Raw genomic sequence first — 26,314 nt, 5'->3', positions numbered from 1 at the left:
TACTGAATTGAATCCAAAGTTGACTTCTGTTAGGTGAAGTTTGGACCCAATTCATTGCAATTACTACTGAGCATGTTTGAATTAGCATACAACAACACAACACTTCCTGAATATTTTCAAAACAATGGAGCTTTAAGGGTTATAAGCTTCCTTTTTAAATAGTAGTTCAAATTCTTTATTATGACTATGTTTATCGAGCCCTTCAATGATATTCCAATGGGTGCACCAACAGAACAAAACAAGGTGCAGATCCTGAAACAACTGTTGGATTTATATAACAAAGATCTACTAGCTCCATTGTGGTCTCAATCCATATACATACCACCATATTCAGCTTTCAAACACTTTCCAGAGTTCAGTACAAGAATATAACATCAAGATTAAGTGATATGAATTACAATCAATAGTATGGATTTTGTAACAAGGGGTACTCTCTTCAAATCATATGGCATTGGTTTTTAAAAATGGCCTTGGCTAGTGGCCTCTTTTCAAGCTATTCTATAAAAATGATACTCACGTGTCAGCACTAGGATCTGCAGTATTTTGTATTGAAGAAGACATGTCAGTATTTATAATGTTCTCACTTTGCTCCTGGTTTTCTAATCCCACTCTGTTCCCATTGTGCCTCCCTGTAGTTAGTCTGGTTGGGTGTGGAGGGGAGCGTTCAGAACTTGGTGCCTGGTCCTCTTTTGAGAGTTCCTTCCACCGATTCTGAATGGAGGACAGCTTGTTAGAGTTTTGAAGTTTTTTTTTTAACTACCTGAAAAGTCACAGGTACAGTTATTTTCAAAGGTGAGCTACAACATCCTTGGATAAGAACGATAAGTTGGGTTCAATGGTTCCTTTCCATATGTGAAATACTATGTCATACATACATTTACAGGACTGTTTTAAAGCTTGCACTATAACACTCCACAACAAAAAGAAAACCAAATCCAAAGACACTGTGCTTGAAGAAACACGGAAACTGCTATGAAACATACTTACCGTATTTTTCCGTCTATAAGATGTCCCCATTTTTGGGGACTCAGATTTAAGAAAATTGGGGGAAATGTATCCGTGTATAAGACGCCTCCTAATTTTTGACATTTTAAAGCGAAAAACCTAGTCTTATACACGGGAAAATATGGTATATACCACTCTACAAATTTTTCCTCTAGTGTTTGTGGGATAGTACTAGTGGCCAGTGCTATTTCTCTATTTCTCTAGAAAAAGAGGTGCCTGAACTCACCATGAACTCCTCCCTTGTTCTCTTATAATGGCAGTTGTGCCCACCTAAGAGGTGCCAGAACTGAGCTCTGGTGAGTTCTGGCTGAAAGCCCCCAACGCTAGCGGCTGTCTGTTTCTTGTTCTTTGGATCTAACACTTGAAAACTTTTCTATTTCACCAGGCCTGTGCAGGCAATTAAAAGTACACCCCAACCATTGTCTACTGATGTCTGTTTTTAATTCCTTTGGTTTTAACTTGGTTTTAACTTTTTATGATTTTACTGCATGGTTTTTATGGTTTTATATTGCTATAAACAACTGTAATATTTTTATGTTACAGCTGTATATCTATAAATAAAATAAATCACAAAATAAGTAAACTTCAGCATATAAGGCTGTTTTACAAAATTGCTATATTCATCAAAACACTATATAAATTTTACTCATAACCTTTTTTGCATCTACAGGCCAGATCCTTATCAGGATCAGGCTTCTGGGCTAAATTTGACCAACACCACAATGACATCAGGTGCAAGATGCTACAAAAACTAAGGTTTCCCACTTCGTTTTAGCAGGGGAGTCAATGTAATGAGCACGTGATTAATCCTGCTGATTTGGTCAATCACCCTTGCTTCCTGCCAGCAACAGGCATCCATCAGTTGATGTAGCTTGCGACTGCACCTGACAGGTCTGGAGGAAATGGTCTCATGGGCCAAAACTGGACCACAGGAAGGAGGTTGCCCACAAGTGACATAAACCCTGAACAGCTGGATCTGGCATTATTAATAATTTCATTACAAACTCTTGAGCGAATGATTTAAAAAGCAGTCAATTTATGCTAAACGTTTACCTGTATAGTAGAATCACCCATTATGTATTTTGCTCCTTCTATTACAGCCATGTATGAAAATCTTAGCTGATCTGGAGTCTGAATAAGTCCCATTCGATATTTTCTCATATTCAATAAAACTTGCTTTATGTCTACAGAAAGTGGGTCTTCTCTTTTTTCCATCTGTGTAAGAAAAAATAGCAACTAGTTTTAGTGGCACTATGGCAGTTCAGGAACAGGGTGAAAGCTGTTTTAAAATAAAATGATTTTCATGCAAGTATTACTGCTCTCTGCAAAAAGAGAGAGAAGGGGAGCACTCCAACTTTGCACCAGCAGATACTAAAGCACATAGCTTTCCTCTCCTATCCCCTGCCGTCCCCCTAAGTTGCACCAGAGGGCCCCTTAAGCCTTCACACCAGATTTCCAAGGCATAAAAATTATCACCCAAAGAGAGTGCACGTTACCAGAATGCTGATATTCTACAAGACACTTTAACTCACTCACTGACTTGCCTTTTCATTTGCAGAGATAAAAAATAGAAGTATTACCAAAGGAAATAGAAAGCTGAAGTTTAGTATATGATACATATACAGTGGTAACTCGGGTTACATACGCTTCAGGTTACATACGCTTCAGGTTACAGACTCCGCTAACCCAGAATTAGTACCTCAGATTAAGAACTTTGCTTCAGGATGAGAACAGAAATCGTGCAGTGGCAGCGCAGCAGCAGGAGGCCACATTAGCTAAAGTGGTGCTTCAGGTTAAGAACAGTTTCAGGTTAAGAACAGACCTCCAGAATGAATTAAATTCTTAACCCGAGGTACCACTGTATTCAAACAGCTCCTGATGCAACAATTTGAGAACAGTTTGATATCTCTCCCCCACCCCCTTGAAATGTAACACATTGTTTGCTTGACAACAGTAGCCTGTGCAGAAAGAGAAAATATTGAACATGGGAGTTCTGCCCTTACTGTCTTAACCTGCCTAAATTTGTCAAGAGGCTAGGCACAAGGGTATATAAAAATTGCAGTACAGTGGTACCTCTGGTTATGTACTTAATTCGTTCCGGAGGTCTGTTCTTAACCTGAAACTGTTCTTAACCTGAAGCACCACTTTAGCTAATGGAGCCTCCCGCTGCTGCTGCGCGATTTCTGTTCTCATCCTGAAGCAAAGTTCTTAACCCGAGATACTATTTCTGGGTTAGCGGAGTCTGTAACCTGAAGCATATGTAACCTAAAGCGTATGTAACCCAAGGTACCACTGTAATGCATACTGTAGGTCTTGCTCCCACCTCAACTGCATCCCTGACACAGTTCTTCTTACTTTCTGTCATGGAAATCAGAGGAAGACTTAAACCTGTTTAAGACATTACATTCTGTCTAAACCATGGCTTGCTGGAATGAGAACAAGCAAATAACTTCCTCTCTCCTTGTGCATCCAGCTTCATTTCTTAAACCAGCTTCTTTAATGTCTTAACTGGGAAATCACAGTTTGAGTGATCTCTGCAAATCACAATCAAATTAGTTTTCAGTCCTGCTTTCTAAAGACTGCTCAAACCAGGACTACAAACCACAAGACCACTCAGTTCATACATCACAAGAAAGTAATTCAACAAACCAGATGTATTTATTTTGCTCGTTCAAGATGTTTGGTCTAAATCGGGTTGTCAACCTGGTCCCTACCGCCCACTAGTGGGCGTTTCAGGATTCTAGGTGGGCAGTAAATGCCCACTAATGCATCTTTCTTGATAGTAAAATTTCCTTACCGCCCACCAGTGCTCGATGGAAGGAGGATTCAGCTTGTGCCGTAGAACCCCCTACTGCCCACCTAGAATCCTGAAACGCCCACTAGTGGGCGGTAGGGGGTTCTACGGCACAAGCTGAATCCTCCTTCCATCGAGCACTGGTGGGCGGTAAGGAAATTTTACCATCAAGAAAGATGCATTAGTGGGCGGTGGGTATCAAAAGGTTGACTACCCCGGTCTAAATTGTCAGAGCAAACACTATTTTTCATTTAATGGCAGAATTCAGTTTTTCAATTGTTATTCAGGCATTGTAAATTAGGATTTTTTCCATACCACCACAAAGAAACTGAGCAGCAGTTATTAGAGGAGCATCTAAGACAAACTTACCAAGATAAGGCATGTGTCTACCAATGAAAATGTACCGGAGCGCCCAATTCCAGCACTACAGTGAATGACTGCCGGCCCATGTTCAGGACTCAGGGATCCAGACTCTCTGACTTTAAACAAGAAGTTGAGGAATGAAGCTGGGGATTCAGGAACTCCAAAGTCTGGCCATGTAGTATAATGAAAATGGAATATCATCCTGGTCTCATGAGTCTAATAAAAAGAAATGGGTTTAAGAGCAACTTATTGAAATAAATATGTTTTGCATCCAGGCAAAACAGCATGCAGTAAGATGGCTGATCCAAATGTAACAATTCATTATTATGAAAATAATTCCAAACTGAATCCCTTGGTTGTAAGTTTGAATGGTCCTCACCTAAAAAAGCTTCCTGGAAGTGTGTGTGTGTCTGTGTGTGTGGGCACAACATAGAGAATGGTTCCTGTTCAATGCAAAAGTTTGCTCTCTATCAGCTGCTGTTTGAATATCATGTTTCATTAAAAGGCAAACGTTTATTTATTTTTCTTTATTCTGTGTACACTTAAGATATACTCTCATTCTGAAATTCAAATAATGTTTCGCTCTCAAAATGAACTCTTCCCCAACCCTGAAGGCCAAGGCTGCTGAAGTCAAGTATATTGAGTAGCAAATGGTAGTTAAGTGTGAACAGGGCTTAAGCCTGTGCCTGGCTGCTAATTGTTATAATCAGCAGTTCTCTGTGCACCAAAGAACAAACATGCTCCTGCACCTGCAGATAACTTGTCACGTGAAATATGCCATGGCAACAATGACATACACTTTTCACAAGGGTTTTGGAGACAGGTTTTGATGAACACTTACATCGAGGTTTTCTAGTTGAAGTTGGCGTACTGTATAGTAGGATTTGACATCTTCAGATTTTAACCTGACACAAAATCCTGTTTCTTCAAACATCATTTGTTCCTCCTCTCTTGTTGGCCAGTACTGTGCACATTTCACCTAAGTTGTAAGATTAAAAAATTCCACATAACAGAGCGCAAGTAGAAAACAAACCATATACACTTCACTAATTGCATGTTGATCTCAATAAAACCAATTTTAATGCAGTTATGGCAACTCACCGAATCTTTCTCAACAATTCTGTTTAGCATGACAACAGCTTTGGTCTTTTGTTGCCATACCATTAGCCAGAAATGGCAACATGTATTAGGAAGTGGACCCTGTGAAAATAAGGGAAAGGAGGCATTCAGTCAGCAGTCTAACATAACTCAGAACCTAAATCTTGGAAGCAAAGTTGACTATCACCCAATAATCTAGTTGTAAATTAAAAACACAGGAAGCTGCCTTATAGTAAGCCAGACCACTAGTCCACATTGTCCACATTGACCAGCAGCAACGGGTTCCTATAAGGGTCGTTCCCAGCTTTACCAAAAGATCCTGGGGCTTGAACCTAGAATCTTCTGTAGGTGTTCTACCACTCAACGACAGTCCCTTCCATTAACATGGTTTAGTGGTCAGACGTGCACCTCATTTTGGGAAATATGAATAGGTCTAGCCCAGCCTTTCAAATGATGCTGTAAGAATTGCTGGCCTACAAGCCTACTAACCCTTGTGGCTATGTTCTTATGTTCTATGTCCACTGTCAGAGGCAGTATTCTGAACTCCAGCTGCTGGAAACCACAGGAATGGACAAGTGCTCTTGTGCTGCTTGCAAGTTTCCTACAGACATCTATTTGGCCACAGTGAGAACAGGATGCTGAACTAGAAGACAAGCTGGCCTGATCCAGCAGATTCTTCTTATTAGTCAATCTGTCCATATCTACGTGGATTTTAAAATACTTTTCAAAATCCAAGTAGATATTCAGATCTCAGCTCCTTAAAACAAAAAATAAACAGCTGCTTTGGACATGCTTGTGTGGCATTTTTCAAAAAGGCAATCATGACTTCTCTCCTCCGCCAAAAAGAGGAAACAACTGACATCTTTAGGGTAAATAACACACCGGAAAGCAGCTGGCTTGTTTCAGTAACAGTTTTCATGTTCAATTTGGCCAGACACATTTTCTAAAAAGCCTAAATTGAGGTCTATTTAACTGTTAACAGCAGCACTTTGCCCATAATGGCTTACTAGTGTTCTTCCAGCAAAGTCTGTTTTCCCCGACATGCCTCAGTCACAAAATATATAAGATAACAAAATAAACCATGTAAGTCCCCCTTTTCAATAGCCAACATTACTGACTTGTACTTAACTGGCTCTCCATTAGGTGGGTAAGACAGAACAAAGGTTGTTCATACAATAAAAAAGCTACTGTGACAATTTATTCCCACATAAACACTGCAGGGCCAATGTTCCAAGCAGGGATTTGAGTTGAAAACTTGCTCCAGATCTGAAGTTCCAGGTTGGAGTTTCCTTTCATAAGATTTTTTTTATTTGCCTCAGGCATGGAGCAGTATTTGCCTCAGGCAAGGTTATTTCCACATCACCTATCTTGTTCTAAGCCTTACGATGATAGCAGTAATCCCATTTGGATTCCCACACAGAGGTTGGGCTGTGAGTACCTGTCCCCACTATACAGCTATCAGCAAAAGCCAAGTGCATTGCCTTGCCTTTGCTGCAGAAGAATAGCTTCACTTTACCAAGCTCACCATAAGGTTAGACATCCAAGGAAAGCACAATCTCTCTACACCAGTGGCTTTCAACCAGTGTCGCCATGGCACCCTGTGGTGCCTTGAATGATGGTCAGGGGTGCTGCGGGCAACACTGGCCTCCCAAAGGCTTGCACAGCTGTTTGTTGCAGCAGCCCTGGCCTCAAGTGTACAGTGCCTCTGGGGTTGGCCAGGAGGTGCTTCCCAGGCCCCTGTGGGGCAGTGTGAGGAGGCACCTCTCTTTGGGCCAGGGGTGGCAGCTCAGAGACCAGGGGCGGCAGCTGCGGCTGCCCGGAGGGCTCCCAAGGTGAGGGGAGAGAAGATGAGGCTGAGGGAACACTCCACAAGGAAAGGTGTATGACAAAGGGTGAGAAGTTGCCAGCTCTGCAGGGAACGGGTGACATAGCTGGGCTCCTGAGTTCCACAGGGATGCCGCAGAAAGAATGTAGCTGGTCAAGGTTGCTGTGGACTCAAAAAGGTTGAAAACCTGCCCTACAGCATTTTATTGTGACATGGATGCAACTGTGATTGTGGCCTGGTTTACCAAATCAGGACTGAACATTAGATATGAGCACTCTCCTTTTCTATTGCATGCTTGCTTAAGCACAAATACCCTAACGTGCATTAAGTCAGAATTTCTTGTTATATCCAAACTGAGGAAACTCTGACTTAACGTTTGTTAACAAACCAAGAAAACAAGCCAGTGTGTGGCAGGAAGTAGGGTGGGATGGAACAAAGGAGAAGCACTTAAACCTGGAATAGTCATCTGGAGAGCCCCCCCCCCCATATTAGAATTAAGTCACTAAGCATATAACACCTAAAAGTCGAATACTACTCACCTGCGTTAATATATAATTTCTCTGAGCTTCTTCATTAACCACCAAGCTTGCATTGATGTAATCATTGTCCGTATTCTGGAGTATTACACGACTGTGATCATCTTGAAATAAATATAATTAGTAGAGTATTAAGATTAAGTATCAAGTTTTTTATGGATAACTTTGCTCAATGCACTAAACTTAAAGCCAAGATACTGTGGTACAAGCTATGTTATTTAAACTATTTATGATCTACTTTTAAATATTTTGTATATAGTGCTCTCTCTCTCTATATATATATTATGACTAAATAGTCTAATATGCAATCATACACTTTTTCACGCCCCACTTCCCAAAGCAATTTGGAAACAAATTAAGGATATGCATTTGGGGGTGGGGAAGAAATACTAGGAAGCAGAAACTTCCCTTGAAGAAGTCTTATAAGACAAGCATCAGTTGAAGAGCAATAGATTTTCAATCCTCATACTAAGCATTTTCAAAACATCAATTATTTAATGTTCTAGCTAAACCGCCTTTAGCCAGAAAAGATTTATTGGAGTTGGATCTTTTTAAATCTTCTTACTGGCCATTCTCTATACCAGGGGTGTGTGACCTTCTTGGCTCCAAGGGCCAGATCCTTAACAGGATCCATATCAGGATCTGCCTCATAGGCCAAATCTGACAGGTGCTGATGTTAAGGAGGGAGGCTCGCAAAGGCATTTGTAAGCTCCCTCCCCTTTAAGATCAAAACTTGTGCACTTTTTGTGCAAGTGGCGGTAGCAGCAGAAGTCTGGTGGGGAAGAAGTGTATGCCTGCTGTTGCTCGCCTGCAGATGCACAGGAGCACTGTTGAGAAGGCTTCACATCCTGCTGCCATTGTTGAGCAATCCTGTTCCCTGCTGTAAAGAGGGCGCATAGCCAATGGAAGATTAAATGCTGTCCTCCTGCACATCAGCTGACATTCCCAGTGACATCAGCTGGTGGGTGGGTGAATGTGGAAGGGTTGCCATATGTCCAGATTTTCCCAGAGACATCTTCTTTTTCAGACTTAAAAATTCTGTCTGGGTGGATTTGTCCAATTTGCCAAAACGTCTGGGGTTTTTTGTTCGGTCTGCCCCTCCACCGCCTCCTTGTGCTCCAGCTGCCATGCAATGTGAGGGGGTGAAGCTCCCACTTTGTCTGGCCTGTCTGCCTTGCCTCTCTCTCTGACTCCACATCTCATGCTTCCCAGCACTTTCCTCCACCCTATCTCCTCCTCTGCTGGAGCCGCTTGCTGGGCAGCTGGGGCTAGGCTGGGCAGGGTACAGACTCAGCGAAGGGGAGCGCAACAAGGCAAGGCCCGGGACTGAGGCAGTGGCTCCCTCCGGACTGGACTCCTGATTTCTCCTCTCCTACTCCCAAAGGCCAAGAGAATAGGAGAGGTCATGGAGAAAGGCCTCTTGCCCCGGGATGGAGACCAACCTGCCCAATGGCCCAGAGGAACCATGTGACAGGACAGGCACCGCGGGAGCCTCTCCCTTGTGCTGAGTGGCCTGAGCTGCTGCTACTGCCACCTTTGCAAAAGAGAGGTCGAGAGGAATCGGAATGGCGGAGGAAGCCACATGGAGGTGCGCTACCCGGAATAGGCTCAATCCTGGGACCAACCGGCTGAGGAGGAACGCGTGAGCCCCTGGGGGACTATGTGGCAAGGCACACTTGGTGGTGAGGCAGATGCTGTGGGGGACCTTCTCCTGCCAGCAGAGGGGTGTCGGTGGCAGGTGTGGGCTTGACAAGGGATAAGCAGAGGAGGGCAGAAAATGGCAGCGCCCAGTCAGGAAACCCAAAATGATAGCAGCTTCCACCTGAGGACACCTGCCCACCCTGACTCTGCAGCCCCGTGTGCTCCCAGGCCACCTCCAGGTCAGTGTGCTCCATGTTAAGAGAGAGACTTATAATTTTTGTTCTTCCCCTCTCCCCCATTATATATTTTTTTTCCTCCTCCTTCCTTCTTGTTTCTCTTTTTTAAAGGGAATTTCCCCCCCCCCACATTTCAATTTATTTTTTTTACTACCCCTCTTTTATTTTTGCTTTGTTATCATTTTATTTTATCTAAATTCTGGCCCCTCTCTTCCTCCCAGTCTATTCAAGGAGGTGGGAGAGAGCTGCATTAACTCTCAGCTGAGTATACCAGGACTCAAGAGCTAGTGAGAACCTCACACCAGCTAGTTAAATTCTACCTCCAAAAATTTTAACCTTTTAAAACTGTCAATTTTTGGTTTATTCCTTCAAATCTTAATTTACATCTCCATTTTGATTTTGCATTTTTAACCCAAAGAAAGACAGGGGGAAGTCTTTACATTTTGATTTTTAAACTTCACCTCCCATTTTAAACTTGATTCCTTGTCTTGAATGCTGACTTTTATCCCCAAACCCCTACTCCTACTTTTGCACTCTTTACCCTCATTCAATCATTTAATCCTCCCTTTCCCCCTTCCTTTTTCTTTTAATCTTCCCTTTCATTCTATTATTTCTTCTACACCCACATCCATGCACCCCCTCCCCCCCCCCTTGATATGAGTGCATATACATGCACAAATACAGACACATACTAGGGTTGCCCTATGTGGGGTTAAAAGTCCAATCCGTTGTTAAATGTAGAAGTTGGAAAATATGTGTCCTCTTTTTTGCTCTTCAAAATATGACAACCCTAGGTTTGAGGAAGGTGCCCTTAGAGGCCAAATTAGACACTCTGGAGGCCAAGACTGGCCTGGCAGCCAGAGGTTTCCAGTCTTGCTCTCTAGATCATGAAGCACTCTAAACATGGGTAGGACACCTTGTATCCACCTGGGCATAAAAACTCTGACTAGCAAGTAGATTACTGAAGTTACTGCCGGATTGCTTCAGGACACAAGCATCACCACTTCAGGAAACAATTCCATCACCAGATTATCTATCATATGTAGTTTAGATATTTTTACACCTACACCTGCACCCATTTGGCATATACAATAGGTGTCAGATTCTTCAGGGGTGAAGAATCCTGGCATTCTCTATGGGTAGCATTTAAACCTTTAGTTGTAACATTAATACAGCTGTACTTGAATAAGTGTTTCACTCAATATCTCAGTAATTTATATAATATGGACCAGCATTATAATCTTTAAATCACAGAACGGAGGTAAGGAGGATATAGCATTGGCCTGTTTAAGGCCTCCAATTCTAACCAGACTTCCCAGCATATACCTGAAGCCATGTCACTGCACCAGCTCTCCTCTTAAATGTTTGTAATTAGAATTTCCCCCAAGACTGGGCTTCTCACAACTCCCACCAACATGTATCTTGCCCATGACAATCATCTGTAATAATGTTTCTTCATCATTTCTAGGTAAAAGGCTAGGGTTTGCAAACTGCATACATGAAGTGTTACACTGAGATGGAAAGCGAACACAAATAGTCTATTATGCTTGATGAAGATCTGGGGCTACAAGCCAATAAACTGTGTATGGTGCAACTTACTGTTTTGTGATCAGTAGCTGATCAGATACAACCCGCTTTTCAATCTGCACAATGGCTTGCATTGCTGCATGTTGGAGATGAAGAAGCAAATATGTGGATAGCGTCCTGGCTGTGCACACCTTTATGTGTGTAGACATCTAATTTAAATTACAGCCAGGGTTTGTACACTCATGGAGCACCTAGAGATATACGATCGATACTGAAAGTATAGGGGTTGGGAGGGATCTCTGACACCATCTAGAGACACAACCAAAATATGTGTGGCTGGAAATTAAGAATGAAGACCTACAACCTTGAGTCCCTGTCAGACTGAAAGTAAATCTAACTGCACAATAAAGAAGCACGCACAAACCAGCACCACACAAGAAGACTGTAGAGAAAAATTTACTTCAAGTGTACAAAAGTTTTTACAATATATGACTGTTCAAATATTGAACACTCCGGAGACTTCCGGAGGCGGCGCCATCGGTAATGACGGATTCCCTCCAGCTGTGAGGGAATAGCTCCACGGAAATTGGGTCTAGCCGCGACGGCGACGCGGGGACCCCTTAGAAAACTACAGGCGGGAGAAGCCTGTGTTCGTGGGACTCAGCGGGCACCTTCAGCGCCCCCCCTAACTGCGAGGGAACCCCGCAAGGGGTCCCGGAGCGAAACGGGGAGATAGGCGCAGTGCTGAGAGCCAACTGCTTCTTCCGTGGAGCGAAGCCGCACAGCCGTTGCCGGAGAGCGCTGACCTTTTTCCTGGGACAATTCGGCTAACAAACAACTACCTGTGAGTAGGTCAAGTTCAAAGACCGGGGAATTTAAGGAAAAGAGGATTAATTTGGCACTGAAACAGGAAGGCGCAAACAGGAAGTCCACCTTCCTTTTTGTATATAGATCAAAGCAAAGACTGATCAAGCTAACGCTGGAGAGTTGGGTTTAAAAGGACTTAAATCCTAACGTCAAATTAAAAGATTTCCCTCCCTGAATTGCAGGAGAGGGGAGGGAAGAGGAGAAAATATATTTTGCCTGCAAAAAAAGTGGAGAGAAAAAGGAGTAAAAGACCACCACTTAATCCTTGGGAACGGACTGCCAGATTAATAAAATTGCTGTACTGAGAATCGCACTATTTATGGACAATGTAACTTTGTGACAGTTAACTCTGCAAGTGAGACACTTTTACTCTGAGGGTTACTTTGGACTTGGAACTGTTGCTTTTTTCTTTTGTAGAAGGGGGACTTTGGAAAATCGGAAAAGAGACTCTATTGCAATACCATTGATCGTTACTGTGTCCCCCTAGAGGAACTTTGAAATTGTTGCAACTAGCCAGGGGATTTTCCACTCTCGACTGGCCTGGGAAACTTTCACAGCAAAACAGGTTTTGGCCGTGGGATTGACCTTGATTTTCAGATCCTTAGATAAAGTGGCATGGCAGACTTGCTTCAGGAAAAGACAACAAGATCGGGAAAGGTTAGACAGCAGCAGACTAGTGTAACGCAGCAGCGCAGAGCATCCGTATCTGCCTCTGCATCAGTATCTGCCCCCTCTGCATCACAAGGAAAAGATCCTGCACAAGTTGGGTCTAAAGGAATGGCTACTGAAGAGGGATTCACTTCAGTATTAAATAAAATTTTTGAAACCTTGGAAAAATTAAGTAACCAAGTTACTGAAGCGACTACTAAAATTGACCAAAATACTACTAGCATCAACAATTTGGGGCAGAAGGGGAACTCAAATACAGAAGCTATTGAAAGACTGTTGCAAGAATCCGCTTCAAACCAAAAGGCAGTTGAGGAAGCAAAGGAAAAAGTGCTGGCTGTAGAGGAAAAGATTCCAACTATATGCAAAGAGCTAAAGGACCACCGGTCGCTTCTGTCTATGATCGAACTTAAGGAAAAACAGACTAATCTGAGGATCAGGGCGGTCCCTGAATTGGAAAAAGACAGTTTAAGTGACTTTCTTACGCACGAATTTGCAGAATTTTGGAATTTGGATGCTAAGCAAGATTTCAAGATAGTAAGTGCTTTTAGACTTGGAAGAGGAGGGAGAAAGAACAGGGTGAGAGACTGTTTGGTTACCCTCCGAACGAAAGAAGAGAGAGTTAAAATACTGAGTCTGCACTTCCAGAAGACCTTGGAAATAAACGATTCAAGAGTGGAGATATTCAAGGATATTCCGAAATACTTATTGGATCTTAGAACTAACTACGGAGATTTGGTGGTCCTGTTGAGAAGTAACAGAATTGTTTTTAGGTGGGAATTCCCTCAAGGCCTATCTTTACCTTTAAAGGGAAAAAGTTCAAAATAAGATCAGTGGAAGACAAGGAAGAATTCCTGAGAGACCACGAAGAAGACCTGCTAAAAGAAGTTCTAGAAGAGCTAAGAGCTTTAAAACCAGGAGTACTAGACATAGTACCACCACCTTCGGGATTGGACAAATTAGAAAAAGTGATACCACCGTCAGAACAAGAGGAATTACTAGGAGCACTTGGAGGAAAGTAGAATAAATACACCATGTCTCTGCAATTATTAAGTTGGAACATTCATGGACTTAACTCCCCGGAGAAGAGGAGGAAAGTTTTTCATTTATTGAAAAAGGAACAACTGGACTTAATTTGTTTACAGGAAACACATGTGATAAGGCTACACAGGAAAGTACTGATTAATAAAAGATTGGGTCAAGAGTTTATTTCATAAGGATAAGGTTAAAAAGAGAGGAGTTGTAATTTACGCCAAAGAGAGCCTGTCACCGAAATTTGTTTTTAAAGATGATCAAGGAAGATTTGTGGCAATCAAAATTCAATCACAAGGAGAAAAAATTTTAATAGTAGGAGTTTACCAAATGAGGGGAAATCTGAATTTTTTAAGAAATTGCACGAGACATTGTTAGACTATATGGATCACAACATCATTATGATGGGAGATATGAATGGAGTGGTATCTACAAATATGGATAAGTCGCAGAGACAGATTGTAACTAAAGATGGCAGACTACCAAAAACCTTTTTTGAACTGACTGACAATATGGACTTGATTGACATTTGGAGAATTAAGAACCCCCTAGGAAGAGAGGGAACATTCTTCTCTGAAGCCAAAATGACATGGACAAGAATTGACCAAATATGGATAACTAGAGGACTGGCACCTAAGACTCGAAAAGTGGAAATTTGCCCAAAAACTTGCTCCGACCATAATGCTGTGAAAATGGAGATGAAACTAACACCAATCGGTTCCTTCAGATGGAGGATGAATGACACCTTATTTAGAGATCAAGAGGTTATCAAGAAGGCCCAAAAAACCTTGAGAGACTATTTTGAGATAAATTTGAATACTACTACTGAAAAAAGAATAATCTGGGACGCAAGTAAAGCAGTTATGAGGGGGTTTCTGATCCAACAGAATACAATAAAGAAGAGAGCCCAAAATGGAAAAAAAGATAAAATTTTAGAAAAAATAAAGGAGGGTGAGAAGAAACTAAGAGCGAAACCAAAGTCACAAGTGATTCTGAGAGACATAAAGTTATATCAAGTCCAATATATGAAGATGATGAACCAGGAAATTGAATGGAAAATTAAACAAATGAGACAAAAGACATTTGAATTGGCTAATAAATGTGGAAAATTGTTAGCTTGGCAAATGAAAAAAAGACAAAAGCTCAATACTATCACTAATTTGGAAGTGGAAGGAAAGAACATTCAGAATCCAGTGGAAATTAGAAAATGCTTCCAGAGGTATTTTAAAGAGTTATATACACAAGGGCCACAGAAAGAGTTTGATATAGACCAATTTTTAAAAACAAATGGATTACAAAAAATCTCTCAAGAAAATAAGATAATGCTGAACTACAAAATTACAGAACAGGAGGTAGAAGGTGCCATTCAGAATATGCAGTTGGGTAAATCTCCAGGGCCGGATGGCTTAACCTCAAAATACTATAGATCTTTGAAAGATTGGTTAATTCAACCACTAAAGGAGGTTTGTAATGAAATTTTGGAGGGGGAAAAAGCGCCAGAGTCGTGGAAGGAAGCCTACATTACACTTATACCGAAAACGGAGTCTGAAAAGACACAACTTAAGAACTACCGCCCCATATCCCTGCTCAATGTGGATTACAAAATTTTTGCTGATATTTTGGCTAATAGATTAAAAAAAGTGTTAGTGGAAGAGATACACAAGGACCAAGCTGGCTTTCTCCCAGGTAGACACTTGTCTGACAACACGAGGAACATAATTAACATATTGGAGAAGTTGCAAGTGAACATTAATACTAAAGCAGTTTTAATTTTTATAGATGCGGAGAAAGCCTTTGACAATATTTCTTGGAATTTTATGAAGAAAAATCTTCGGGGGATGGGGGTGGGTCAAGGGTTTGAAAATGGTATAAGTGCAATTTATTCAGAACAAAAGGCTAAGCTAATAGTCAATAATGTGATGACAGAGGAATTTAAGGTAGAGAAGGGGACACGACAAGGCTGCCCAATTTCCCCATTGCTTTTTATTTCGGTCCTGGAGGTTTTGTTAAATATGATTAGAAGGGACCGTCTGATTAAAGGTATCCAGGTCGGAGCCAAACAATACAAATTGAAAGCTTTTGCAGATGACCTAGTTTTGATGTTACAGGAGCCAGAATCTAGTACGAAAAGAGTATTAGAACTAATTCAAGAATTTGGTCATGTGGCAGGATTTAAGCTGAACAAGTCAAAAACTAAAGTTCTTGAGAAAAATTTAACATCGATTGAGAAAGAGAGGTTTCAGAAGGAGACAGGTTTAACATTAGTTAAGAAAGTAAAATATCTGGGGGTTAACATGACGGCTAAGAACATAAACTTATTTAAAGATAATTATGAGAAATGTTGGACAGAAGTGAAAAAAGACTTAGTAATATGGTCAAATTTGAAGCTTTCCTTGTTGGGTCGAATTGCAGCTATAAAGATGAATGTATTGCCAAAAATGTTATTTTTGTTTCAATCATTGCAGATTTTGGACAAGATGGACTGTTTCAAGAAGTGGCAGAGAGATATTTCTAGATTTGTCTGGCAGGGCAAGAAGCCCAGAATAAAATTTAAAATATTAACTGATGCAAAGGAAAGAGGCGGATTTGCCCTGCCAGACCTTAAACTTTACTATGAATCACAGCAGCATTCTGCTGGTTGAAAGACTGGCTGCTTCTTGAGAACACGAACATTTTGGACCTAGAAGGTTTTAACAATGTTTTTGGGTGGCATGCATATTTGTGGTACGACAAGGTTAAAGCACATAAAGCATTTAAAAACCATATTGTCAGGAAAGCATTGTTCAATGTCTGGATAAGATATAAAGACTTACTGGAAAATAAAACCCCAAGGTGGTTGTCACCAATGGAAGCGAAGGCTCAGAAAAAGCTCAATATGGAGGCCAAATGGCCGAAATATTGGGAAATACTGGAACAAGAAGGAGATAAATGGAAATTGCAGAGCTTTGAGAAATTAAAAGATAAAGTGCGAGACTGGCTTCATTATTATCAAATAAGAGAGGCCTATAATTTGGACAAAAAAATTGGCTTCCAGGTGGAAAAATCAAAATTGGAAAGAGAATTGTTAGATCCCAAAACTAAGATACTTTCAAGAATGTATAACTTGCTGTTGAAATGGAATACTCAGGATGAAACGGTGAAATCTGCTATGATTAAATGGGCACAAGATGTTGGACATAACATTATGTTTGCTGACTGGGAACAGTTGTGGACCACCGGTATGAAATTTACGGCATGTAATGCCTTAAGAGAGAATATTATGAAAATGATATACAGGTGGTACATGACACCAGTCAAGCTTGCAAAAATATATCATTTGCCCGATAACAAATGTTGGAAATGTAAAGAAAATGAAGGTACATTCTTTCACCTTTGGTGGACGTGCCCAAAGATTAAGGCTTTCTGGGAGATGATCTATAATGAAATGAAAAAGGTATTCAAATATACCTTCCTGAAGAAACCAGAGGCCTTTCTCCTGGGCATAGTCGGCCAATTGGTGCCAAAGAAGGATAGAACTTTCTTCATGTATGCAACAACAGCAGCAAGAATACTCATTGCAAAGTATTGGAAGACACAAGATTTACCCACCCTGGAAGAGTGGCAGATGAAGGTGATGGACTATATGGAATTAGCGGAAATGACTGGCAGAATCCGAGACCTGGGAGAAGAGTTGGTGGAAGAAGATTGGAAGAAATTTAAAGACTATCTTCAGAAACACTGTAAAATTAATGAATGTTAAAAATGATGTTGGATTGAAAACAAGAGGCATTAGCAACAAGGTTAATGAGAAGATGCAAAAATGAGTTGATAATGGATGAAAATATAGAGTTATAATATGTTAAGATATAGAGTTAAGATAAACGAAAGAGGGTAAGGATTTGCTGATTTGATTATTTAAATGGGAATACAAAAAGGGGAGGTGTGAGGAAGTCAAGGAAACAAGCTAATGAGTTTAAAGTTATAAAAAATGGATTTGTTTTTAACTCTTTTGTATCTATTCGTTTTTTGTACTTTGTATTTTTATTCTTCTTTTTTATGTATTTTGCATGTTTTCTCTTTTTTCTCTTTTTCTTTTCTAATTTCTTTTATGTTTTTGTAAAATTTCAATAAATATTATATATATATAAAAACAACAACAACAACAACAAAAAAAACAAAAAGCAAAATGAATGAAACAAGCATGTTTTTCCAAGCCTTAAAAAGTCAACGAAAGCTTGGACTCAGAGATAGGTGCTGTTTTCCAGAAAATATGATACCAAGCGCAATCACTTTTGGTACACGTATTTTCAAGAGAGGATTTAAAATCTACAGAGTCTGAACCAATCTATCTATACTATACAAATGCTTCAAATATTGTTTCCTTGAAGGGGAACTGTTTACCTTGCTTGGAAATGAAAGCGTTAAGTTTCTTTTTTCATTATCAATTTATTGGAACTCAAATGTTTCTGCTGGACAGAAACCAAAACCTTTGTAAATACTACATACCATTTGCCAACAGGAAAAACTTAAGATCTTGTTATAGTAAATCACACATACTGGTGCTAGTGTTCTCGGAAAGATGATGTCAGCAAGTACTATTTTAACCACTGAATCACCAAGCTGTGCTGTTGAATTTCATACAGAAGACAACAGTCTTACCCCACTTCTGTGCTTCAGTCCATCAATGACAAAAAGCAAGCATTTGGTCTAGTTTTTCAAATTATTATTCAGCTCTAATTTCATCAAAAAGAGCAAAATGGCTATATGCAGATTATGAAGGGATAAATGGACTCTGAGCTTGTTGAACAACCCACATCTCTGCAGTGTTTACTTGTAGAGACTGCAGATTTACTTATTTTAAGTATACCACTGAATAATAAGACACTGCTACATTTCTGGGAAATGCTAGTGAGGAGGGGGTGTTGTATGACTCTGGTCAGAGGTGCCTCTGTTCAGTGTCACCCAACTGAAGGACAAGGTAGGTCTGAGGAGAGGCCACAGGCCAGATAAAAAGATTCTGCAGGCTGGATCCAGCCCACTTTTAACTGTTACCCACCCCTGCCTTAAGACAAAAGTAGAGGGCTTTTTAAAAGTCTGCCTCTTAGTGGATAGAGTAGAGAGTATCCCAGTATTCTGGACCACTGGTGGTGACAAGTATGGAAAATTAAGACTTATTCAAATTTTCAACATGCCCTTCTAAATGTGATTAAAATAAAGTACAGTACTGAATATACTAGCTCATAATCTGGCAGACAAGAACTCCAGTCAATAAGCCATTTATCTTGGAAGAGTCCCACAGACATCAATAGGATTTTTAAAAGACTTTTCAGGCATGTTTATATAAGCCTAGTTTGCTGGAAATGCTCAAGACAGAAATTACTCTACTGCCAGCAAAGTAATTCCTGGAGGTCACTGTGACCTGGAATCTTCACTTTTCCATAGCAGTTCAGTAATCCAGCAAAAGTTGAGAATAATTCTACCTTGCTTTTTATAAAGCACTCATTTAATCTTTTAAATTGACAATTGCCATGGAACTGAATAACAATCAAAACAACACAGACTGTATGGAATTCATACAAATTACCACTTCTGCAAAACCAATGTTTAAAAAGAATCTACATTAAATATATTTAATTTGACAAAATTTGCTAGTTTATGGGAGTAGAATCTTGAAACAAACAATGTTCCCATTCTGACTGTCTGAATATGCTTATCACAATAAATTTGCAGTTGCTCAGCTTTTCTCTTCCAAATATGGTACTGTCTACAGCCTGATGGTTAACTGAGTGACATGGAATTGTCCCAAACCATGTCTGGTACATATTTACCATAAGTAGTATTCCTTCTGAAAGATACCAGAACTGTCACATCTTTTATTTCAACAGCATAACAAAGTCGAGTTCAGATGACCTATCTTTATCTGAAACCGCATAAGAGAAAAATGAAGGAGCTTCTTAAGTGACACATACTTACTGCAACATCAGTCTTAACAATTTTTTAGAAGTCTGGATAATAATGATTATCCAGGGTTCCTGAAGGCACAGCAACCTTGCAGAAGTTGTGCATGTGTAGTTCTGGTTAGCCAGTTCTGGCACCTGACTAGAGGACTGCCTGGGAGGCCTCTCTCTATACACTACTTTGAGTTCCACAGAAGAAAAGTGAGATATAAATATAATAGTGCATGGATAGAAGGCTTCTATAGAAGTCTCTCTATATAAAGTACAATAATTTCTACATGACTTCATTGATTGTATGCACTTTCATCTCAATGACTGCAGTGGAGCTTCATATATCAAACTCTACAACACTAGCCCAAAACTATTTAAAGTATTAGCATTGGTAATGTCAAACCTACTTTGTCATGCACTAGATTACAAAAAAAAAAGTTTACTTACATGGGCTAACATCTCTGTACCTATTACGATTTCGATTTTCTGCATACTTTGCAACTCTATGTGAATAATCACTGGACTGGTGCCGAATATCCTGGAAGAAACAAAGATAGTTGATTATGTTATGATTACTTCCTGGCAGTACAAACAAAAGATACTGAAGAAATAAAAACAAATATTATATTTAAAGGCACAGTAGAAATTTACCTTACTCAATTTGCTGTAATCCTTATTTCTTTGTCAACTGAAAATTCAATGACTACTGTGATCACAATTCAACATGGACAGTATTTTATGCAGTGATTAAAATTATTACAACCCAAGTTTCTAAATTAGTAGAGTGCATTCATATAGCAAACTTCTGTCAAATTTAACAGCTGTAAAATAGAGATAGCCTTGGTCTATCTATTAACTAAAAGGAAGTTCTGAAGAGAACCAACCTAGATATGCAGTAACAAGTTTGGGAAATGGTGTTAATCCAAGTCAGTGATCAAATATTTAGAGAACCTCTTACTACAAACTGTAAACTAGCTAACAGAATGACAGATGCACACTGGGGGTGTCTGAACTGGCTGTTAATACCAAATAAACTAGTTCCATCACCACTCCACACCACAATTGCTCCACTGCTTCAAGACCCTAATGGGGCTTTTAAAAATGGAATATATATATTAATACACACATGGCACTAATTGCATTATAGTGAAAGCATGTATTTATTTGTGTAACAAAATGTTCAGGACTGAGGTTCTAGAATGCCAACATGCTTTCAAAATTTCCATTTATGTAACTTCTGTTGGGAACAATTTGTATCCTGATACTTTAAGGAGTTTAAAAGTAACTTAGTTGGTACAGCTTGATAGTAAGATTTGGAGAAAGAACTTCATGGCCAAGTGCTCTACTACATCCAGTATGACAGCCGCATTATTGTGCTTATGAGGCAAATGTTAAGATATATTTTAAGTTATTTTTAAAGTCATTTTTGCAACATTCCTTGTGGACTTAGCGTAAGCTTAAACTTGCATCTGAAGCAAAATAAAATAAAACAGAAAGCCACCAGGGTGGTATTAAGTACCACTACTGGGATATAGAGCTTACTGAAAACTCAGTTTCTATCAGTCAATGCAGGGGGTGGAACCTGGGGCCCTCTAGATGTTGTTGGACTACAACTCCCATCATTCCAGACTATTAGCCATGTTGGATGGGGCTGATGCAGGTTGGAGTCCAGCAACATCTACAGGACCACAGGTTGACCACCAATGTCCTAGTCACTGACCTAGTCCAGATATAATGTCAAACTATGGTTTAATATTATATCATTGAGCTTTAGCCTATGTACATCCTCCTTCCCTGACGTAGCAGTGAGGGGATTTTAAGGTTTGATTCTGTTTTCAATTAACTTCAGTTTATCATTATGCATGAATCTAAAATTGATTAATTTTAATAATGATTTCAAACTGGATTGTTTCCCTAAACCAAAGGTAAGACTAACCAGTTTGTCTGGATTTGAAAGTCTGGCCAAACAGCAATTATTTTAAAATGGCAGTGAATTATTTTAAACACCTCCTTACAGCCACACTGGAAGCAGGGGGGTGGGGGGGACAACGAGCCCAAGGCTTTTTCACTTAAGCTGAACAAGGCTATTAAGTAAGTATTGCAAAATCCTTCATTTAGTCTGAGCTTCAGTAGTGAGCACATCACATAGCAGGAAACAACTCAAGGACCCACAGAGAAAATATACAAATTGGATACTAGTTAGGACAAATCTCTCCCTCCTACAGATAGCTGGCCCAACAAAAGAAAACTGAGTACGCTGCACAGAGTCTGCATCTCTCAAGGGGCCAGAGAAGGATGTAGCACAAGAACAACAAAGAAATGGAAATGTTAGTCACATCCTATCCTGGGTACAGAGGGTACAGAGTTATTTAACATGGCAGCTAGGAGTGTCAGCTGTGAGCCACCAGTTTCTTAGTCTGATATCTCACTTTAACCATGGGCTCACTCTGAAGTATTAGCAAAACTACTCTCAGGTTCAGCAGCCTTACCTCTTTTATACAACACTGGTCCACCTTACAATAAGCAAGTAAGGATTACCAAAAATAATCACTTTGAACAGTATATAAAAATTTTCCCTCTTTCGACAAAGAAAATACCACCATCAGAAAACAGATCATTGGCCCTTGTGTCAGTGGAAATACACAAGTGTTCACTACCCAGTACAAAACTTACAGAAAAAATAGCCCAAACTCAAAAAATAAATGAAGCCAACCAAAGTTGAAATGTTGAAATGAATTCCACACAAAGTTAGGAAAAGAAACAGAGTCCCTAATACGCAGTTCAGAAAATACTAGGGAAACGCAGCCAGCAGACAAGGACAGAAGGGACTTTATAAGCCCATAGTATCGAATCACCAGATTAACCACCACCCTGCAGAGAGGAACCCATTATTCACAAAGTATCCAGTAGCAATACAGTCATGTGAGAAATTACTGACGGAGTTAACCACACCACTATGCTTAAGCACATGGCAACACGTGCTCTGACAGTGGTTGCAAAAATTAGAAGATACCATCAGTGTGTCAAGAAGTCTAGGGATTCAAAGGCCCAAAGTAAATGGAAACCAGGAAAGCCACATCACAGGCAAACCCTACTGTGACAACAAGCAATATGGATATTATGAACATATTGGCTACCACTGCTCTTCTGATGGAGAAATTCATTCTGCTCTTTCCCATTTTTATTTTGAATTTTACAGAACTATGTATAGGAAAAGAGCAAGGAAGAGAACAACTTTCACTAGAACATACATTTAAATCCAACCTTCAGGCTGTCAATTCTCAATACAGAATACACAATCACTGAACTGCCTCATCAGGGCAAACAAGTACCACGTCAACCACCTACTTCTACCCTCAATAACAGGGGTCAGCAACCTAAGGCCCATGGGCCAGAAGCAGCCCGCGGAGGGTCGTTTGACTGGCCCACGAGCCGTCCCTGAACAGAGTTGCCCACTCGCGCACTGCACTAAACCAGCGCAGCACAGGGACTCACTTCCGCACCATCAGAAATCATGTCTGCGCAGACGCCAACAATCTCATCTGTGCAGACACCGAAAATTGCAGGCATGTGCACTCACATGCACGTGTGATGCAGCCCACAGAGGGATCGCCACAGGACCGATCCGGCCCAGGCAAAATAAACCTTGCTGACCCCTGCTCAATAACCTTACTGCTTCCTTGTAACACGGAACTTGAGCTATTGCTCCAAACAGAACAAGCACATATAGTTATCCAAGAGATATTTGTGAATTGGTTTCAATCTTATTGATTTGTCATGGGCTCTAATCTAATATACCAATACAAGAAGCAGATTGGAGCAAAAAGATTCAGGGCAGCATGCAAAAGAACACTAAGGCTGTGATAATTACCTGGGAGTAATGACTTACTTCTGAGGAGACATGGCTGACATTCCATGTACTTGTAGCCCATTCCCAAACATTATGTGGATAGCAACCATCACAAAGGTTAGATAATGCCTCCCAATTTAAGGGCATTTGAAATGAACTCTGCACATGTTTATAGCTAATCCTGGGAGCTCTCCTGTGGCACAGTCGGTCAGTGCATCTGGCTGTTAATCAAGGTTGGTGGTTCGAGCCACCCAGGGATGGCTGTGGGAAGGATTCCTGCATTGCAGGGGATTGGACTAGATGACCTGCAGGGTCCCTTCTGGCTCTATAATTCTAATCATCAGTATAGATGTATAAGAGTCAATAAACAGAGACAATCCTGACAGGTGAAGGCCCTGAGGGTCTTGGAATTGGTCTGATAATTTATTCTGGGCAGGGTTCCACTCCCACTGAAGATGCTTGTGTGTAGTCTCAGGTACTATTTGATTCAGAATTGTCACTTAAGGTTCAGGTAACTTCAGTGGGGCAGTGTCTTTGACCAGTTCACAGAGAATAGGGCTATCAATGACTAACAACCACAATGACTATGTTCTACTGCCACTGTTGGAAGCAACATGACTCTGAATGCCAGTTGCAGGGAGACTGAACTGGGGAAACTGCAGGGAAACCCATGTAGGGAGAGTGCTATTGCACTCAGGTCCTTCCTAAAATATCTGGTTGGCCATTGTGAGAACAGGATGCTGAACCACATGAGCCTTGGCCTGATCCAGCAGGACTTTTCTTATATTCTGGTTTATCAGCTACATCTGTTCCTGGACCAGGAAAGCCTGGTGACAGTTGCTCATGCTCTGGTAAATTCTCAGTTGGACAACTGCAGTGTTGGGCTGCCCTTGCAGTCAAGAAGCCATAAATAGTTCAGAATGTGGGATCGGAATTATAACCAGTGTATCTAGCTGGAATCACACAGCCACTGACCTGAAAAGCCAATACTGGCTATCTATAGGCTTGTGAGCAGAATTCATGGTGCTAGTGCTGATCTGTAAAACCCTAAACAACTTTAAGCTCTAATACCCAAATGAACAGTTCTTCTGTATCAGTCTGCCTATGCTATTAGATCTGAGAGAAAAGCCATTCTTGTGACACAGAATAAGGCCTCTTCTGTGGTAGTGGTACCCCACCTATACTCTCTTCCCTAGAGGCATGACAGGTAACAACACTTTTGACAATTCAGTGTCAGGTGAAAATTCATCTACAAGTATTTGCACAGCTTTTTTTGGGGGGGGGGGTTATTATGAATTCTGTCACTGCTGCAAGTGAGGTTCCAGGGTTGTGCCTGCCTGGGCATTTTAAGGATAAGCTATGTTTTATAAGCAGTGATGAGTTGGCTTCACTGTAGTGTGGTTTTACAGTTTTCTTGTATTGTAACCTGCCCTGAAATATATATGCCAAACAGCTCTCATAGACATACACAAGTAACAAAGCAACAGTAATGTAATGAGCTTGGGCTTTTAAAACCACCATCACTTTAGGTCATGCTGAATCTAAAGAGACTTAGCATCGTTTTGAGTATTAAGCATGTGTATTCATATGCTTTTTAACGGACTCCACAATGATTCAAAAAATTTACATAAGAAACTAAATGGCTCAAGACTGAACCAACACTTACAGGCCACATTCTATCAAGATTCAGACTGAACTCTAAAACCTTTTGTGTGTAAATACAACTAGCTCAAATGAGTCTTTCCCACCTATAAACGTTGGAAAAGTTAAAATTATCTCCAGTTCTCAACTATGGGCCAGTTCACACATTATGTGCCAACAGACCTGGATTTGCCACCAAGCAAACACACATCAGGGAGCTGCAACAAATTATGGTTCCATGGTACTGCTCCTGTGCTTGTGTCACATTTAGACAGAACTGTAATGTGTGAGGCATTCCCAAGAGTTTCCAGCAGAACCCGGGATTTCCTTTGTTCCTGGCACCATGACACTATGTTTAAACTGTAGCTAGGAAGTTATTAATTCTGCAGGGCGACTGATAGCAGCGCACATACGCGTAGAGTGACGTTGTAACACACAACGCGCATTAACGAGGAAGCGTGGCCCCGCTTGGTACAGCAAGGGCAGCTCTTTTCCCTGTACGTCGACAGGACATTTCACTCCGCAGGAATATTCGGCTCAAGTCAACCTACACGAGCGAAACGGCGACTTGCGACAGCCTGAACGACACAGCTACGCGCGGAGCAAACACAGAAGTGTGAGACAGGAACCCGGAGAGACGGAGTTTGGAACTTGCGACACTTCGCTTGACGAACTTAACCCTCCAGTCACCACCCGTGCGAAGCAACTTACACCTACCCCCACCGGCGCATGCGCAGCACTAACCTGCCCAAATGCCCCCTTCTCCTCTTGCCCGACCCCCGAGGCGCATGCGTTTTCCCCTCAGCCCTCTTTTATTATTCCTTCTCGCTCATCACCGCCCCTTCTTAAAACTGGAACATGCGCATTACTTCTCCCAACCTCAATGGTTACCTGGGGGAGGGGGGGAAGCTGGTCGTGGCCCGACGACTTCCTGCACTCTCACCACCCGCGTCGGCCCCCAATTCTCTCCCCCCGCTACACGCCGCCCCCTCCTTCCCTCACTCACCAGGTACCGGGGCTGCCAGCCGTTAGCAGCGTCGATCTCCTGGAACTCCTGTTCTATAGTGGCGGTGACGGACATAATGGCGGCGACAGCCGGAGGAAGGAAGGCCGCTGGGAGCCGACAAGTTCATCACCTACTCCGCGCTACTTGACAGGGCGCGGACGACAACGCGTCCACTTCACCGGCCGTGTTACCCTCGACTACCTTCCACACCGCGCACTCAGCCTCAGCGGCTCTTCGGCGGCATTCTCGGCAGGCGCATGCGCGGAAGGCCACCATGACCGCCTACCCAGAATTGCGGAA

The 26,314-nt window shown here is 41.2% G+C and overlaps 1 protein-coding gene across 2 annotated transcripts in view; it reads right to left on the bottom strand.

The window, feature by feature from the left end:
• PTPN2 (protein tyrosine phosphatase non-receptor type 2) overlaps positions 1-26,314 on the bottom strand; it is a 32,704-nt gene extending 6,390 nt beyond the window's left edge. Inside the window, exons 1-8 of one of the 2 annotated variants that reach the window (XM_083622639.1) lie at positions 26,015-26,314; positions 19,965-20,055; positions 7,625-7,725; positions 5,264-5,362; positions 5,004-5,141; positions 4,169-4,378; positions 2,059-2,220; positions 518-711 (exon numbers count right to left, since the gene is read on the bottom strand). In XM_083622639.1, the coding sequence (XP_083478765.1) occupies positions 518-711; positions 2,059-2,220; positions 4,169-4,378; positions 5,004-5,141; positions 5,264-5,362; positions 7,625-7,725; positions 19,965-20,055; positions 26,015-26,089 (1,070 nt within the window). In that variant the 5' untranslated portion in view covers positions 26,090-26,314. The remainder of the gene's footprint in view (positions 1-517; positions 712-2,058; positions 2,221-4,168; positions 4,379-5,003; positions 5,142-5,263; positions 5,363-7,624; positions 7,726-19,964; positions 20,056-26,014) is intronic. The other variant, XM_083622638.1, reaches the window with a different exon arrangement.

This window comes from Podarcis filfolensis (genome assembly GCF_964270895.1).
Source record: "Podarcis filfolensis genome assembly, chromosome: 7".
NCBI classification, from domain to species: domain Eukaryota; kingdom Metazoa; phylum Chordata; class Lepidosauria; order Squamata; family Lacertidae; genus Podarcis; species Podarcis filfolensis.
The sequence above is the reverse complement of the archived record's forward strand: the minus strand, read 5'-3'. Positions and strand labels throughout refer to the sequence as shown.